We start from the raw sequence: 19,871 nt of genomic DNA, 5'->3' as shown, positions 1-19,871 counted from the left end.
TTTAAAGTTTTTCATAGATTTTATTTTACCCCTTGTAGACTGACTAGGATGGGTCTTTGACCAAGTGATTTATGTTGGAGATGTAACAAAACTAGAGGGACATTAATGCATGCTTTGTGGGAATGTCCAGTGGTGCACCCTATGGGAAAAAGCATTGAGGATTATGGAAGAGGGCCTTGGTTTTTCTGTTCTGAAGATGCCTAGACTTTGCCTTTTAGCTGACAAATCTGAAGTTAAGGGAATCAACAGAGTACAGTTTCAAATATTGGGTTTGGGCATTATAACAACACTAAGGTTGGTCCTTCAATATTGGAGAAATATAAAAGCACCACTTTTCACAGAATGGATGGATTTATTGATTAAAACAACTTCATATGAAATTATGTTAATTAGAAGATTAGAGAATTATGATAAAGAAACAAGACAGACATGGAAAATCTTCCTCTATTTTCTTAACGGCTCATAAAGGGGAATTTTTATTTATTTATTTTTATTATATATTTTTTTAAATTAAATTATTATTTTTTTTTAATATATATTATGTATCTGTAGTGTCATGTATTGGGTATATATGGCTGTATATGTTGTACATATGGTGAAAAAAAAATTATGTATCAAAAAACCAAATATATAGATAAAGTCAATAAATTTTTTCGACAAGAAAAAAAAAAAGGACTTCAGTCCTACTAGATAATTGGCATGGCAGAATATCATGTTATTTAACACAATGATGTATAGTTGGATTGCTGAGGAACCAAATTTATACAATTTCAGAAAAGCCCTTTCAAGCTTTGATATCAGTACAAACTGTTATTTTGCTCTGATTTCAGCCTCAGTATTGTACCGTATGCATGTTGTTTATCCTTTTTACATGTAGCATATTTATCACTTTTTATCTTTGGTAAAGTGCTTCATATCTGTGTTTCCAAAAGTGATATATCACTTGATGCTATCAAGTTATGTGCTTTTGAAAATATCTTATCGGCTATTTCCAGGTAGAGTGACCTGCACGTGTGTGTGTGTGTGTGTGTGTGTGTGTGTGTGTGCGTGCGTGTGTGTGTGTGTGTGTGTGTGTGTGTGTGTGCGTGCGTGTGTGTGTGTGTGTGTGTGTGTGTGTGCGTATGCATCTGTGTGCATGCATGTCAGCATGTTAGTATATGCTATGCTGTATTCTATTTGATTATTTTTATTTATTTTTTATTTTACATTTATGTTTTCTGATCCTTTCCATATGGACAGGCGGGATTCAAATCGGAGAGACTGAAACAGGAGAGCTGAGAGCCACCAGCCAGACTTGGCTCAGTACTGGTCTACAGCATTTGGTGGCTTTGTGGAGCGAGGATAACAACATCTACACCACGGTTGTTAGCAAAATAGTTTCTAAAAAATCATGAATGTGTTAAAATATGTAGCCTAATAACAGTCATATGTCATTTCTACTTCTACATTATTTCACCCATTTTAATAACTGGCAGACGGAATCCAAAAATCCCCAAAATCCTTCGCATATCTCGAGAACCGTTCGTCCGATCGACTTCACACTTGGCGGGTGTGTTGCTGGGACCCGAGGACGCGCAGAGTCGGATTTGGTGCGATTTGGACACGCGACACGTCCAGTATTAATAAACATTGACTAAACAAGCGAACAGCGCTCTGTGCAGCGGGGCGAACGGGCCCTTGAGAGGATTATAATTCCGATGTTTCCAACAGTATTTGAAGGCAGCACTGCAGACACAGCTCTACCTTGAGGAAGCTCCGGACTTTACCAACCCAGGAAACAGGCGCTGCTGGGTGCGCCTCACCTCTTCCGCAGTGAGGTGGCCTTGAGAGTAAGACTGTTGACATACGGGACAGCAATTTACTCCTCGGAGAATGATGAGAAATGTCTCACAAAAGTATCAGACTTGTTTTAGTAGACATGCTGGAGGACCTGGGTCCGCCCCAGCTGAGGAGGTTTTGCTCCCAGCTGCTGCAGCGCAGGGAAGACCCGCGGGTCAGACGCAGAGCCGTGGAGGGCAGAGATATCTACCACATCACAGACGTCCTGGTTTCAACCTTCACCGGGCCCGGTGCTCTTAAAGTGTCTCTAGAGATACTGAGAGAGATTGGCTGCAACGAGGAGGCAGAGAGACTCGGTGAGTTAATCCAGGAATGGAAATGTATAGGCTGCAGCACACTGAACCTTAAAGCTTGTTTGCGTATCAGTTAGTGATAATGGGCTGTAATGACCTGAAAAAAAAAGAATGGATTTGAGCTCAAACAGCTGAAGCTAGAAACAAGAGCCTATACTTGCCCGCTTCTTTTTACTTTCATTTTTGAGCATATGCAAATTGCTCCTCCCATCTGTATTCACATCGACCATGCCTATGTCAGATAGGCTAATAAGAATAACTTTAGTAGTGGCCTAGGGCAATAAATGTTTCTAAAACAAAAGTTTACAAAATGCTTCACAATTATGCTATACACTAAAAAAAGACATGGAAACAAGGTTACAAGAAAACGACAGTGGCATAGGCAAAGACATAAACATAAGGGTGAGTTTGTGTGTGTGTGTGTGTGTGTGTGTGTGTGTGTGTGTGTGTGTGTGTTGGGGTGTGTGTGTAATAAGTCTATCAAATTCCTTCAATGCTATTCTATCTCTGTGTTTTTTCAGCCAAAGAGACAGGTCAAGGATGTTGGACATCTGGTTCCAGTGACAGTGAGTGGTTTACTGTTTTCTAAACATTGGGCACTACAGATAAACAGTTGTAGTGTTTATGAATTTCACATGAAGGTATTTATAGTTGACCTATTCTGCCCGGAAATTATCTTTTTCCTGGGCTGAACTTAGGCCCGTCATTAAACTGAGCCTGGTGTTGTGTGGCATCCCTGTCCGAACTCCGCCAAATGCGAGCACAACTCGGTCAAGAAAATCCTCCTTAGGTGCACGGCCAAAGATTAATACATGAAGAAAGAAAAGCCAGCACTCTTAATGTCCTTTTGTCATATATTTGAATGGGCAGCTATAGAGCACAAACGACGGACGCGTTTCAGCAATAAGCCATCATCAGCGTTGGCATACCTGTACCTACTATGTATGTATGTATTTATATGTTTTTTTTTTGTTTCTTTTTATTGCACATTTACAAACTACATCACATTTACATTAAATGACATTACATATACATGCATATGTGAGTACTGTCACTCACTTACATACTCACTTATCACAGACACTTATCTTACTTATCACACATGTGCTATGTAGGCTGCATTACTATGTATTATGTTTAAGCTATCTAGTTAGTTGTTACAGATCAGCTACTACAAGCATGCTATGCATTGATTTAGCTTATGCACTGCCATCTCAAACACTCAAAAATTAATACAGTGACTCATAGGCAGGAAATTATTGCCAACATGACAGATCCATCCATCTCACTCATTGATTTTGCAGTGAGTGAGATGGACTAAGCAGTTTTTATCTGCAAAATCAATTCTAATACTGGATACTTTCACTGTAATACCAATAACAGGAACACTGCCAACATGACATACACTGCAGACCACAGTAACACCACAATTTGAGCAAAAATTGCCTACTCACCAATAGATGTCTACAAGTTTCCTTGGGATTAGAAAGTCCATTGCAGCTGTGGTTTAGCTTTGATTTCGAGCCGGCGGCAACTGCAATATTTCATGACCTGACCATGGATTTGACACACTGTCATCTTGCAAAAAAAGTGAATTTTAGCATTGGACATTAAAGGCAATCTATTCATTTTCATGCCAGACTCAAGTGACCCACATTAACAACCCAACAAAGTGGTAAATGGGCTACGACTGGGAAAGTGAATTTTCTATGATACTGAGTTGCCGAAATGTGCTGTTCAGAGGCAGGCCTACAACCAGGACGGACTGGGACAAGAAAATGGCCCTGGACTTTTTGACCCAGACCGGCCCACATCCAGCCTGCGAATATTCCACCATCCCCACCCAATTGATGCATACATGAATACAGCAAGACTCAAGTGTCACTACTTATACAGTATAAAATAGTACTACATACGGTTTGTCTCCAGCAGACCACTGTGAGGACACCACAACAGATACAGGCTGCTATATTGTGCATTTAGTGCATCATGATAAAGGGCTATATTTGAAAAGGCGATATAATCTATATCGTTACAGATCAGGGATTGCCATTGCCATTTTTATCACTTTAATTTGGTAACTTTCAACAATAAATATTTAAATTAACCAACACCAGGTAACAATAAATGATAATAAACTATAACGTTGTCTAATAACAATAAACTGTAAACAATTAAAAGGTGGAGTAAAGGGGTGGGCATGTAGAAAGAGGCACTGAGGCCAGCGTCCTTTACCTCCCTTCAGGACAGGGGGAGGTGGAGAGAGAGGCACTGAGGCCAGTTCAGTAATTTTTGCGCATTTTGATGCCTCAGCTTCACGGGCCTTTATTTTTTTATCCCTCAATTTTTCTTTTTTTGGAAGGATTCCTTTCCATTTTGTTACGTTTTTCTCCAAAATACTGCTGTCTGATCGCGCTGATCGGCTCATCTGACGCTCCGTTCACGAGGGGTGGGGGCATCGCTCACTCACCTATCTTGTGCGCACAAGATAATAACTTGTTCCCACAAGATAATAACTTGTTCCCACAAGATAATAACTTGTTCCCACAAGATAATAACTTGTTCCCACAAGATAATAACTTGTTCCCACAAGATAATTAACTTGTGCGCACAAGATAAAAAAAAATATCACTTTTCGGGACTTTAGGGGCTCCGTACATTTCAAACATAGGCTACTTGAGAAATCAACAAACTCTTAAAATATCACTTTTCAGGACTTTAGGGGTGCCGTAATTATTACATAACAGAACATCATCTTTTATATTTGACTTCTGACTTCTGAAGTACCGTATTTCCTCTTAATAGTGGCCGGTAGTCAATTAAAAGCCGGGTCTCCGATAATGGCCGGGGGCGTGGTCGACACGAACAAATAAAGGCCGGTCTCAAATACAGGCCGGGAAAAAAACAAAGGAAACAAGACTAGGTCAAAACCTAGTATATAGCTGGACCGTGTCCGTCTCCTCTCTCCGCCGCTGTCCTCTCCACCGCGCCCACGGCCCGCATTGATCCTCCCGATCCAAGCCCCGGACGCCCGGTGACGCATCGGCGTCGGGACCCCCGCCGAAATCTCGGCCGGATCACCGGGAACACATCGGCACCCAGCTATCGGCACTGGCCAGAACCGTGCCCCGGGAAACTCCGGGAAGTGTCGGCAGTAAGCCAAATGCAAGCCGATGCATAAGCTCGCGCGTATGCATCGAAATAAACGGCGATATAACTGTATAGATTCTATAGTTAGCTTCAGCTTACATGCAAACAACGGTGGATACCGGTAAACTCCTGGCGCCTGTTATACATGTAACTGTAGTTTATAGTAACGTACAAGTGCCACAAGACGGCTCGGCCGGCGGAAGTCTCTGGAGCGTGCCGTCATCGATTACCGTAATTATCGTAATGCATCGCAGTAACAAAAAAACATCTACCTAACGAACCCCAACAGAAGCAGATCAGAAAACAAAAAGGCTTCGTACTAAAATATGAGCAAATATACTTATCAAACAGAGGGAATTAGAAATAAAGGCCTGTCTCTAATATAAGCCTGCTTCCAAGGCCTGGTACCCTCTGCAGTTGAGGTAAATAAAGGCCCGGGCCAATATTAGAGGAATTACTGTAGGCACTTACAAGCAGTACATGAAGGCAGCATAAGATAGGGAAGCAGCCTGAAGTCTGCAACCTATGAGCATAAAGATTTGATACACAGTCCAAATTTCATTGTGAAGAGCAGGGCGTAGTTACCTTGTTACGCACCCTTATATAAAAAAAACCCCATAATAAATAATCCTATAATAAATCATACATTTTCAGAAATATACTATACAAATGTCAGCACAAAAGCAGGATTTTATGCATGACTGAAAATCATCTGAGTTTAATTTGATTAGACAAAAGGAACCTTGGCCCCAACTTCTTCTAAAATAATTCATTTAAATGAATTTACTAATACAAACAATGTTCATTATAATTATTATTTAATTAAATTATTATGGAATTAATAAAAACTTTTGTCAAGGAACCTTTGACTTGAAAGTGTGTCCCGCAGAACCTTTTGCTCAAGAACAGTTCCTCAAAGAACCTTTTAATTGAAAAGGGTCCCTTAGAGAACCTTTAGCTCAAGAGGTGTTCCTCAAGAACACAACACTCTGTATTGTATGTATTTTGTATGTCTTTATGTTTGTGTTTATGCGTAATCTGTTTTGTGTGTGTGTGCATGCGGATGTGTTTGCAGTACAGTAGGTATGCTTCTTGAGTAAAGATAAGAGCAGCATCAAGATGATAAAGGATGCAGGCTATGTGCAATAAAAGAATGAGGAGACAAAAAATTAACAGATTAACTGACTTGAAAAGTTAAGATAGAAATGCACTTCCTCTTATGTGAAAAATATACCTCTTTTAGTGAAGCATTCCATGGTAAATATCGTAGGGATGCTACAATTCATTCTCTAACAATAAAGAAATGCTGAGAGATTTAAAAAAAAAAAAAAGAGAGAGGTGAGGTGAGGTGAGAATAGCAGGCAGAGAGGAAGTAACAGATATTCAGTTTAACAGAAACCATATTGGTTAATAACAGTTATGAAAGAAACACTGTAATTAAGAGAATTTTTTGTTTTTTTTCCCCAGTGGATGAGATCATGAAGAATGTTAAAGAGGAGCTTAAAGCCCATCTGAGGGAAGGTACAGCAGCCAGTGGATCTCGACTTGAAGAGATCTACACAAGACTCTACGTTACTCAAGAGATTTCATTACATTCACTAAACTGGATTAGAAGTCTGTGGAATCAAGAGATCGACTGCCTTGATATTTTCAACCCCAAACTCCAACCTGGCAAAAACAGGTCCGTCAAAAAAGTGATGACGAAGGGCATCGCTGGAATTGGAAAGACAGTTGCTGTCCAGAACTTCACCCTTCACTGGGCAGAAGGAAAATCCAACCAGCACATTGATTTCATCTTTGTGCTTCCTTTTAGAGAGCTGAACATGCTCAAAGAGGGTGAGTACAGTCTGATCCAACTTCTACTTCACTTCTACCCTGAACTGAAACAGATACAAGATACACAGAAACTTGTTAACAAGCAAGTTCTGTTCATCTTTGATGGTTTGGACGAAAGTAGGTTTCCACTGGATTTTGCTGATTACAAGAGAGTGAGTGATATAGATCAGACATCGACAGTGGATGTGTTGCTGACAAACCTCATCAAGGGGAACCTACTTCCCAATGCTCTCCTCTGGATCACTTCCCGACCTGCAGCAGCCAATCAGATTCCTCCTCAGTACATTGACCAGATGACAGAAGTGCAAGGGTTCACTGACCAACAGAAGGAAGAGTTCTTCATGAAGAGATTCAGTGATGCTAACCAGGCCAAAGAAGTCATATCTTGTCTCAAAGGGATGATAAGCTTATATTTCATGAGCCATATACCAATCTTCTGTTGGATCACCGCTGAGGTTTTTAAGAAAGGATGGAGCGACCAGAAGAGCAGAATGATCACAACGGTGACAGAGTTGTACATTCATTACTTACTAAATCAAACACAACATACAACAAAGAAATATGAGGAGAATAGGCCAGGTGACTTGGCTCAAAAAGAGGTGTTGGAATCAAGGAATTATGCCATGCTTTTGAAACTGTCCAAGTTGGCGTTTGAACAACTGGAGAAAGGGAACATCTTATTCTATGAAGAGGACCTTAGGCAATGTGGCATTGATGTTGACAAAGCTTCAGTGTTTTGCTCAGAAATCCTGAAGCAAGAGTACGGGCTGTACCAGAAGAAGATGTTCAGCTTTGTGCACCTAAGCTTTCAGGAGTTCCTTGCTGCTGTTTACATGTTCCACTGCTGTGTGACCAAGAACATCAGCGCTTTGAAGTCTTTTCTGGAGGTTGACCCTACTGATCTGGCCTTTCATGACCTGCTGAAGAGGGTCGTGGATAAAGCCTTACAGAGTGAGAATGGTCACTTGGACCTGTTTCTCTGCTTCTTTCTCGGCATCTCACTGGAGTCCAATCAGACTATGTTACAAGGTTTACTGCCACAGACAGAGAACAGCTCGGAGACTGTGGAGGAGATGAAGAGATACCTTCGAAATTTTAACGCAGGGAACATCCCACCTGAGAGGTGCATTAATCTTTTCCTCTGCAAGTATGAGCTGAAAGAACACAGAGTTCAGAATGAAATCCAAATGTTTCTTCAGTCAGGAGTAAGGCTCTCACTCACTGACTGTTCAGTTCTGTCCACCATGCTGCTGATGTCAGAAGAAGTGATTGATGAACTTGATCTGACAAAGTGCCATACACCATTTATGGGGACTGAGAAGCTTCTGCTGTCAATAAAGAACTGCAAACGGGCAGTGTAAGTAGCACGTTAGAAAAGACAGTACATGAATATATAGCACATTCATAACATCTGAACAAGAACGCCATGACAGCTACGTGGCAAATGCTGAGTCAACTCTGATGCCAGCTTTTATATGGTATTCCCTTCTACTGTGCTCTCAAAAAGTCATATACGTCATATAAAGTGAGACACCTTAAGGTTTCTTACACTGATTATTGAAAATAAATATTTCTTTGTGACCCATAGCAGTGAAACCAAATGATCACAATCACATATATATTATTTTGAGTGTAAAATGAAGTAATCCCTAATGTCACTTTGAATTCATTGCAAAAATCCAAAAGATAAAAGTTTCCGTTTTTCCCCATTAACATAATATGTTAATAATATTGCTCATAACCAATACTATTGTAATTCTCCTGACTGTTTTATTTTTTATTTATTTTTTTGGCGTGTGATGCTTTATTGCTTTTTCTACTTTTACAGACTGAAGAGTGAGCATTTACATAATAAATGCCTAGTCTCCATTCTTGAGTCGACGGACTCATCTCTGAGAGAGCTGTTGTGTGTTGCTGACTGCAACTTTCCTCTCCCTCACCTTCTCTTTGCTGCACTGAGAAGTCCTGACTGTAAACTGGAGACACTGAGGTCAGTGGTAGATCAAAGTCTGAACTGTTTCTCCAGACGTTCACCTTTTAGAGCATTAGACAAAGATATTCTCAACTACAGTATGTTATATGTTTAACTTGGGCTGGAATGCAGTTAATCCTCATCATCTCAGCACATCAGAACATGATAGACTTGCACTACACCTCACTGTTTATGAACGATATGCTGTCATGTTTCTACAGATTGTCTGGGTTTGCTCTAGATGTTGAGCATTGTCACTCACTGGCCTCTGTCCTTCAATCAAAACAACTGTCCCTAAGAGCGCTGGACTTGACAAACTGTCCAAGTAAATACAAATATGATTTCCATCGTTATTTATTTAAAAAGAAGGAGAAGAAGGAAAATGATGAGAGCCCATTGACTATTATCCTTTCTGTCTTGATCAGTCCAGACTGTAAACTGGTGGAATTCAGGTAAGTGTGTTTGGTAATGGGACAATCATCACAATTTTCTTTACATATTGGTCTTATTTATTGCATTATTTATTTTTGTCTATTTTTTAGGTTGACTGGTTGTCTCCTAAATAGTAAATGCTGTCAAGTGTTTGCCTCAGTTCTCAGCTCAAATTCCCACCTAAGAGAGCTCGATCTAAGTCACAACAACCTGCAGGATTTAGGAGTGAAGCTGCTCTCTGTTGGACTGGGAAGTCCTAAATGTAGGCTGGAGATACTGAGGTACTAATACACACCCTGGTATTAGATAATAGATTCAGCATGATCAAATATTGTGCAATATCTATCTGCAGTAACAATTACAAACTGTTCACTGCAATAGAGGGTCTTGAGTCGTCTTTTTTTTTAATAAGTGTCATTTTCTGTGCAGGCTGTCAGGCTGTGGAGTCTCAGAGGAAGGCTGTGCTTCTCTGGCCTCAGCTCTGAGCTCCAACCCCTCCCATCTGAGAGAGCTGGACCTGAGCTACAATCACCCAGGAGACTCAGGAGTGAAGCTGCTGTCTGAAAGACTGGAGGACCCAACATGTAGACTGGAAAAACTCAAGTTAGTACGGTGCAGAATTTAAGATAACTGTGCAGATATGACTGTTGTCAGGATATTTCAGAAAAAAAAAAAAAAAAAACTGTACACCTTTGTTCATAGTCCCTGTATGAAAATTTGAATTTCCACTATAGTTCATAGAGCACCTCAGAGGATGGTTGGGGAGGTTACATGATTAGATAAATTTACCATAATGCCAAAGCATAATATGATATGGACAGCATTCTCACTCAGTGTGATTGCTATCAAGGTGTACTCAGCCAATTACCTAAGGAACAGACTGGTGTTGTAGTAGGCAGATTTAATTAGGGAAAAGTATAAAACTGTGGATACAGAAGCAAAAGTAATGATAATAGTAAGTATGACGTAAGTATCACTCAAACATACGTATACTGTACATACACATCATGGTATATCAACTGAAGGGTATGCTGGGAGGGGAGATGCTGCATGTATTACATAAGTCAAAAGGTCATTAAAGGTAAATATTTGTATTACAAATACCAACATAAAAATATCACCAGACAGGTAAGTAATCAAAAAACTTACAGATGATGCCGTACTGTGGGCTATTGTTAGTTAGTGACCAGCATCAATATTATGGTCTGCTTTTGATTAGGAAAGATGGCAACTGACTCACTTCCTGTCTAACAGTCACAACTTCCTTTAGAGCTAAATTACACAAATCGACCACGAGGAGGCAGCAAAGGCTCTACAACAATACTGACTCCACCACAGTTAGAGAAAAGAAAAAAGAAGGATGGTTGAGAGTGGGCATCATGTCATTGAGGTTATTAAGTATATATTTCCAACATTACCATGAGTCTCAACAACAAAAAAGCCTTCTGGCTTCAAATAGCCTGCTCAGCAATTCAGAAACTATTGTCCCAACAATCAGCGACAAATGGAGCCAGAAACCCCTTTAGCTCAAAACAGCCCCCTCAGCAGTTCAGAAACCATAATGTACTAGCAGTCTTAGGCTAAAGAGAAGCCTGATCCCTCTTGAAACAACCTGCTTAGCAGTAGCACTGCACTGTATCAGCAAACAATAGACTGAACTGTCTTACCCTGAAGTAAAACCTAAGGCGAGGGAAAATGCGAGCATCGTAAAGGGTAGTTGCCCGTACATAGACTTTTGTTAGAATTTTGGGAAACCCTGACATTTTTTTTCCATATGCTTTCCTTGAACACAATAATGAGAACACAATATTTAATTATCAATGTGTTAGCAATAATTCTATGTGTTATCAGTTCAATTTATTTTTGAATACTGCAAATGTTAATTTTAATAATTTGTTTGCACTTTTATAGCACCTTGTAACTTGGTTTTTGGCTCTACAAATAAATAATCATAATAATAATAATAATAATAATTATTATTATTATTATTAACACTTTTGATGAGCTTATTAATCTAGCTGCTTCTCAGACTTCTCTTCATCCAAGCTGAAATCACTGTTTCACTGTCTGTTCCTCTGCCTCAGTGTGGACCAAGACGAGGAGCACTGGGTAAACCCACAGCTACTGAACAAGTGTAAGCTACTGAAGATGTGACTCACTCAGCCCCTTCATCCACTAAATTGTTAAACTGGACTGTTAAACTGGCATAACTGACGAGTTATTACCTGTTTCTTTACAGATGCCTGTGAACTCACGCTGGACCCCATCACAGCAAATGAACACCTCGCCCTCTCAGAGAGGAACAGGAGAGTGGAGTGTATAAAAGAGAAGCAGCCATATTGTGATCACCCAGAGAGATTTGATGAGGAGTACCAGGTGCTGTGTAGAGAGGGTCTGACTGGGCGCTGCTACTGGGAGGTGGAGTTGCAAGGAATTGTGTCTGTTGGACTGGCATATAAGAGTACTGAGAGGAAAGGACGGAGGGATGTGAAAATTGGATTCAATGACAAGTCCTGGTGTTTCAGTATTCTTGCGTGGAGTGGTTTCTCTTTCCAACACAAACGTAGAGAGACTTTTATACCTGCCCCGATCATTGACACCAGGGCATTCCTGGCCAGACCCCAGAGACTAGGAGTGTATCTGGACTGGCCGGCTGGCATCTTGTCATTCTACTGGCTTTCCTCTGACAAAAAGACTCTCCTTCACACCTTCCACACCACTTTCACTGAGCCTCTGTATCCAGCGTTCAGCATTGATTGGGGATCCTCTCTGACCCTGTCCAATGTACTTAAGTTGAATACGGATAGTGTGAGTATTTATGGTCACTTTATAGCACACCACTACAAGTTGGTATCTGTAGAAAAAAATACTAATTTTGTGCCTTTCTGCATTCTAGCTCCAAACAAACTTTACACCTGAACTGTTACCTGATTCTGCAAACACTTTATACAGGTAATTATATCATAAAATGACAAAAGGTAATTTCCCCTGCTGTGATGATTATTCAGCTATCATTCTAAATAAGAATTAGTTTTTTTATTTACCAGTTATTGGTCAAATAGCAGTTATATAGAACATTGATTAATACATTAATAGTGTAGGGATGTGGTGGAGGGTAAGCTCCTCCTGAACTCAGTTTACCCACCTTTTTATTTGCAGAATAGAGTTTACCACTTTTTCAGGCTGATATAAAATTCATAGTATATATCATAGTAAGTAGTATCAAACTGGTGTAAGGAAAAAAAAAAACTATTAATGCTTTTCTAAAACTATTTTGGATTTTTCATCATAATGGTGCTGGAATCAAACTCGGGTCTCCCGCTTGAGAGTCTGCAGTCTAACTCCCTGCGGGCCACGTGACCCATAAAGTGGAGATATCCATCCATAGAGCCCCTGCTGTCGCGGGGATAAAAAGATTGGTCACCAATCACCAATATGAACAAAAAATTGTTCTATTTTACAATAGAATTCATTTATGCTTTGATTTTCCTTAAACAACCCAATCTTTATATAGCCTTACTTACATCAGTTTGATACTACTTACGAATGTGCATACTATGAATTTCATAGAATTTCATCCTTTCCCAAGTTTTGGTAGATTTTTCAATTGGTCAACTTACTGTTAAGTTATGAGAACACAGACACCAAAATCATCCATGTGTCCCCGGTAGATAACTGGCTCCGGTGCTTCATGCTAACATTTTTAGCATACATGATGTTGAGTGATAATAGGCCGTTTTATCTCAAAAGTGGGAAAATTGAACATTTGTAGCAGGATTCTTAAATGATAGGTGTCTAAATCTGGCAGTTTTGTGTCATAGATTAGTAAAATTTACAGAAAATATATGATAAATATGATACAAAATTTTAATTACCAGGGACTACTTTCCCTGTTTAAGTGAAGATTGTGGACTATGGGAGACTGTGTACAGCTAAAAATCACTGCACAACAGATGAATACATGGGTGTTTACCTGAAATAATACCAATAATAAACTTTACAACATGAGCTATATTGAGTTAATGATGTTTGATTTTTTAAATGAATGAATCTACAGGCCATATAATAAAAACCACAACTTTTTATTACTAAAAGATCAGTCTTCCTACTTTGAATAATGCTAGTCGCCTACTATCACTCAACATAGTGTGTGCTACAGTGTTAGCATGGAGCACCAGAGCAAACAATTTACCGGGGACACATGGATGATTTGGGTGTTTATGTTCTCATTTAACAGGCTGGCCAAGGAGACAATCTCCTAGAAACTTGCTGTATTCCTTTAACCATTGTGTGTCCTACAGGTTCAAGTCCCCTGGTTCAGGTGTGTTCCAGTGTACTTTGACTGGTCTGGTGTTTACTATGGCTGAGGAGGGGGAGGTGCTGTACAGGACCGTCCAGTGGGATGAGAGCCTCCTCCAATCAGCTGGCAAGACGCCTGCAGGCCTGCTGTTCAGCATCCAGTGTCCTCAGGACTCTGTCCGTCAGCTCCACCTCCCACACTGTGAAATCCACCCTGGTAGGCACATCATTCAGTGATGAATATGTATTGATTATTGTTGAACAAAAAACTAATTAAGAATTTTGATGAAAAAGAGCTAGAGTTACTGACATGGACGTAACATGAAACTGTAATGGGGTCCACACCAGTGAAACTAAATCTTGGATGGCTCTGTGTATTCACAGCACCGCTTCCTGAAAGCCTGTCTGTTGTCCACATCACTGATGATGGAATGAGCATCCTCCAGCCACTGGAGATTACAGAAACTCATGTGGGTGTGAAAGTCCCCCACCTCTCTGCCTTTGGCCTAGTGTGGGATTACATTAAGAGGTTTCTGACTTTCACCAAGCCAATCCGTGGCCAAGTTCTGCTGTTCCTTCGACCACCAGGCAGAAAGCAGAGACGAAAACTCAACGTGTTTCTGCTGCCAAACAACGTTCATCTCCAGGAGGTAAAGCTCCTGTCACATAATAATTTACCATCAGTTATTTGTACTTGTTACTCCTTCACTCCCTCTTGTGGAGAGTCACTGTAATGTCTCCATATGTGAAGGATGTAAAGCTGAACAGAATAATGTCTTAATGAACAGGGCAATGAAAACAGTGTCTATATATGAACATAATCTCTCTAATAAAAATGTTCTGATATCGCTGAAGGTGAAAGGGCAACAAGAAAATGATGAGTATATCGGGACCACTGCGGACTGTCATCTCACCAAAGACCAAAGTTACAGTCTCCACTGTGATCCTGAGGAATATAAAGTCCAGCCTGAGGTGAGTATGTCAAATACAACTTCTAGTGCCTTCAAAATGTCTCTGTTAGTGCTGTAACATACAGACACAATTCATGAAATTGGGATATAGATTAAGTTGTTTTAAAAGCAAAACACAAACATTATTATAATTATTATTATTATTATTATTATTTTTGTTATTGTTATTACAAAAACCTATTTTTGAAAATGACACATTTCTCCTGGTTTTCAGCGTGTACTATTTTATTTAAATTATGGACCAAATTATCACCCAACATTTGACATTCAACTGAATACGAGCACAGAGGAAGTGACTCTGAGGGTCCAAGAAGAAGAGAAGAGAGAAGTCTGGAAATATGAGCTTGATCTGACTGGTAAAGACTTCATCCTCCTACAGCATCACTCAATCTGTTAGGATGGAGAAGTCGATGGTAGAATAGAATAAAAAAGAATAGAATAGAATAGTGTGTGCAGCCATGCTTGTGGGTGGGTCTTGTGCACACAGTTATTGATACAGACCTGGGACCTTAACGCTCTCTGTTAGATCATTCTTCAGTCAGGCTGCATTCAATTCACAATCCACATTTGTACCAGTTTTTCACCACAGTGCCTGCAAGTTTTCTAGGGTAGTCACACAGTTTCAGGGAATTTTACATATGGGTGACTTTATAGGAATATAGCAGAATGCATTTTCTAACATTTTTCACACATTCATTGGATTAGATGGTTTTTCAGACCTACTGTAGTGGAAACAGACTGTTCATCTCTTTAGAAAAACAACATTAACAAACCAGGCTGGAAGAACATTTTAAGCCATGGAAGTGCTCCAGTTTAGTTATGCTGTTACTCTGTAGTTTAAATACTATAATATAGCCGGAAGCGGCAATTGCGGGGTCCAAGCACAATTTGAAAAGACAGACAAAACATTACAGAATGTAGAAAGACACACACAAAAACTGACATGTGAAGATCAGACACACAGTATATTAGTTAAGGCTTACCACCGGCTTTTGTGTTAGCCTGTGACTTCTGTAAAGTTCATCATTTCATTGCAACCACATTGTTAAAGTTATTCACAATGGCCAAACTTTCTGTTAGAACACATACCGTTTGTTCTTGACAACTAATGACTTCAGAAAAGACAAGCCTGGACTTAAACCCACAACCTTCCACACAGAAAGGTAGACACTTTACCTCCTGAGCCAAACCCGTTACAAGCTGATTGAGGAGAAAATAACTAAAGGGAGAAGTATTGTGATACTGCAGCCTATGATTGACAGATTGACAGTGCTAATCACTTTATAGAACATTGTAGTGCTCTCCATTAACAAATGAAACAATACTACCGGTAAGTCACATTGGCCAGAAACCTGATGCTGCACTGCTCTCTATGGGTTGAAACATCTGGCCACACCCCAATCAGTGATGCCAATCAGGTGTTTTGCCATTGACAGATGATGTCAAACACCTGCTTTGAGTTGTCTGCAGTGTGTGACTTATTGATGTACTTTTCATGAAACTTCAAAACGGTCATAGTTGAACTCACAACTTTGTGGTTCAAAGACCTGAGCTTAACCACTCTGCCAACTTCCGCTTTGGTGTGCCACAGTGGGGAAACAAAACAAAGGGACAAGTGATAGGTCACAGGTGATAGTCCAACCCCGTTTCCCGTTTACAAACAGTCGAGGATGCGCGCGCAGCTCAGGGGCAGAAAAGCCGCTGTGGCTATTGTAGCTATAGCAACTTGACTATCATTTTCGCACTGGTACAAGCGAACAAACGGATAACAATGGCGTACCTGGCTAGTTTGTCAGACTCCGATTGCGCAGATTATTTAGAAAAACTTGTTTTAAGTACTGGTGAACGACTGCTGGACCCTTATTCAATCCAGTTGATGAATGGCTTGTAGACATAGCCAAGTGGCCACCCATCCAATGGCCATACAAGCCTAGCGTATACAAAAGACAGTCTCCGAGCATACAAATCTCTCGATGCTGTAAATTCACATTTCACACATGCATGTGCAACAAATTAGACATTACATCTCTGGTGAGTTTTGTGTGTTAAGAGCCCAGCCAGCGTCAAAGTGTGAATACTGAAAAAGGCGACATTCTGACAACATGCCATACATGCCATACAAGTGTCAACCAGGCACTATTGCTAGCGAACTGAGTTAGCTGGATTGCTACTCCAATAGCACCCAGCTGCAGACCCGGAGAAGCCCCTGGCTAGGCTAGGCGGAGTTAGGGATAGGGGTTATGGAAGTCTTTGCTATATGAACTAGCCTGCTAATGTTACTAAAGCTGTCAGATAGCTACCGTTAACGTTAATGGGTAAAGGCTGTTGCGTCCGTGTTTTCCCGAGAAGACTCTGGAACGCATTTAGATTGGAGGTCGGTAATTCCAACTCAGAACTACCGACCTCCGACTTCCAATTGGCATAGCACACTCACCCTAATGGTCGGAGGTCGGTAGTTCTGAGTTGGAATTACCGACCTCCAATCTAAATGCGTTCCAGAGTCTTCTCGGGAAAACACGGACGCTATATGAGGACGCAACAGCCTTTACCCATTAACGTTAACGGTAGCCATTCCGGGGCTGCAGCTGGACCCTACTGTAACTGTTGATTTCGGGGGTTGCTTTTATTCCCTCCAGTTTAGGGTGCAACTGTGACTAGAAACTAGCAACTGCGAGGCATGATGTTAAAATATATGGCCATGCACTTACTAAACTAAAATGCTATCGCTTCTGGGAAATCAGATTACTAACTAAGGTGAACTGAGTGGCCACCGGTAGCCTTTCTGCCCCTGAGATGCGTGCGCACACTTTATGTGACGTTGCTCGGAAACTCATCAGCAGCAGTTTTCTGGCCCATGTGACTTAGTATTGTTTTATTCGTTAATGGAGATCACTACAATGTTCTATAAAGTGATTAGCACTGTCAATCTGTCAATCATAGGCTGCAGAACCACACTACTTCTCCCTTAGTTAGTTTCTCCTCAGTAAGCCTGTAACAGTGGTTTGGCTCAGTAGGTAAAGCATCAGCCTTTCATGTGGTTGTGGGTTTAAATCCAGGCTTGTCCTTTCTGAAGTTGTAAGTCGTCAAGGACAAGTAATAGAATGTTTGGCTGTTGTGAATAACTTCAGCAATGAGAAGATTATCTTGACGGAAGTCACGGGCCAACACAAAAGCAGGTCTTAAGCCGTAACTAATAGACCAGTCCGATCTTCACGTCAGTTTTTGTGTGTGTCTTTCTACCTTCTGTAATGTTTTGTCTATCTGTTTGTCTTTTCAAATAGTGCTTGGACCCCACAATTGCCGCTTGCGGCTATATTTTAATTTGGAATTCTTCTAATTTCAAACAGGTCTCTGTTAAAATGTGACTGCTGTTTTTTTCCAGCTTGCCTTCGAGGTAGGGAAAATCTACCAAGGGCTCAGAGTCTCTCAGCAGAGGAGAGGCTGGGCTCAGCTCGACCAGATTTCATCAAGCGAGTGTCTGAACCTGTTCTAGACAATTTGCTGGATGAACTTCTGCGACGGATGGTAATAAATGATGAAGAAATGGAGTCGGCCAGAACAAAATCCAGGCCAGACAAAGCACGAGAAGTGATCGACATGGTGCGAAGGAAAGGAACAGAAGCCAGTTCAAATATGATCGCCATCTTCTGTGAGCGGGACCCTTACCTTTCCAAAGAGCTGAACTTCAGCTGAAGAAATGAGAAACTGTACTGAGTGCAATGATGAAACATGGTAGCAGAGACAGTCGTATATCAACACATCTTTAAGTGAGAAGCTATGGAACAGCTAAACCTTATTTTTATATGTATTTTGAGGAGTAGTTGTGTTTTCAAACACTGAAATAAAACTGATATTTAATTAAAACTTAAAGCCAATGAAATGACAGAACGGTTTATCCAAAGAGACTCAGAAAACATTTACTGCCATGCAACAGATGGTTGCTAGGAATTTGTCTTGGTGTTACATAAACAGCAACAACAACAATAACGACATCAGCTAAAGCAGAAACAACAGCTGATAATGTACAACACACAGAATCATACCACACAGCACAAGCCAGCAATCCACTTAAAGTGCTGTATTATACAGTGCCTATAACTTTTCTTTTTTTTTCTTCCTTTTTTCTATTGTAAAATGTAAACATAAATATAATGCCTGACTTCAATATAATCTGTAATGGTTCATCCTTTCATATCAGAGGGCAAATTCTAATTTACATGGTTTTTCGGTATTCAGTGTATTTGAAAGTATCAAATAGAAGAGCAATGTGTTTGTATACAGAGAATATTATTTGTGAACTATTTGTCAGATGTTCTTCTTGGATGTAGAACTGGATTATTTTTTATTGTAGATAATCTGTTTTGAATATGAAGTTATTTGGTGTGGTCACATGAATTGCTTTGGTCACATGTCTACAGAATTGTCTGATATCTTTCTTGACATTTTTCTGTAATATTTTTCAGAGATTTTTTATTAAATGATATACGATTTATTTTTTTTAAATTGTCTTTATGTTTTAGTTGTTCTAAGATGTAAACATATATTTCAATATACTATGTAATGGTTCATCCTTTCATATCAGATGGCACGTTCTAATTGACATGTTTTTTCTGTAATCAGTGTATCAAACAGAAGAGTAATATAGTTACCCGTGTTCGTATAGAGAGAATACTGTTTGTGACGGATGTTCTTGGATATAGAACTGGATTATTTTTATTGTAGGCCACAAAGAGTTTATCCATTTTTAATATGAAGATATTTGACATGAACAACAACATGAATTGCTTTTTTATATTTTTTAAAAATATTTTTCTATGTCGTTTTCTTCGATTTTAGGATGTAAACATACTTCAATTTAATATGCAATGTATTGTATTTTAAAGTATCAAATATAACAATATAGTTACTTGTGTTTGTATACAGAGAATACTATGGTGTACTTTTTTTGGGTGCTCTTCTTGGATGTTATGTTCTTTGTTAATTGATTCAGAAACAATATAGCCTATACTGTGCGGCTGTGGTTGAATTATTCATTTGTTTGAGTTTAATACACGTCAGTTAGGTGAGTACCGAGATACT

General features: G+C 39.9%; 1 protein-coding gene across 1 annotated transcript; it reads left to right on the top strand.

The window, feature by feature from the left end:
• Positions 1 to 1,783: 1,783 nt before the first annotated feature.
• Positions 1,784 to 19,646, top strand: LOC139911785 (NACHT, LRR and PYD domains-containing protein 14-like). Its single transcript, XM_071899402.2, has 15 exons — positions 1,784 to 2,135; positions 2,654 to 2,698; positions 6,750 to 8,475; positions 8,947 to 9,108; positions 9,312 to 9,542; positions 9,633 to 9,803; positions 9,952 to 10,125; positions 11,607 to 11,656; positions 11,762 to 12,330; positions 12,419 to 12,474; positions 13,824 to 14,038; positions 14,206 to 14,471; positions 14,677 to 14,793; positions 15,007 to 15,148; positions 18,175 to 19,646. The coding sequence occupies exons 1-15, from the start codon at positions 1,883 to 1,885 to the stop codon at positions 18,483 to 18,485; spliced, it is 4,488 nt and encodes a 1,495-aa protein (XP_071755503.2). The 5' UTR covers positions 1,784 to 1,882; the 3' UTR covers positions 18,486 to 19,646.
• The last annotated feature ends 225 nt before the right edge of the window (positions 19,647 to 19,871 follow it).

The sequence above is a fragment of the Centroberyx gerrardi genome, chromosome 3, assembly GCF_048128805.1.
Source record: "Centroberyx gerrardi isolate f3 chromosome 3, fCenGer3.hap1.cur.20231027, whole genome shotgun sequence".
NCBI lineage: Eukaryota > Metazoa > Chordata > Actinopteri > Beryciformes > Berycidae > Centroberyx > Centroberyx gerrardi.
The sequence above is the reverse complement of the archived record's forward strand: the minus strand, read 5'-3'. Positions and strand labels throughout refer to the sequence as shown.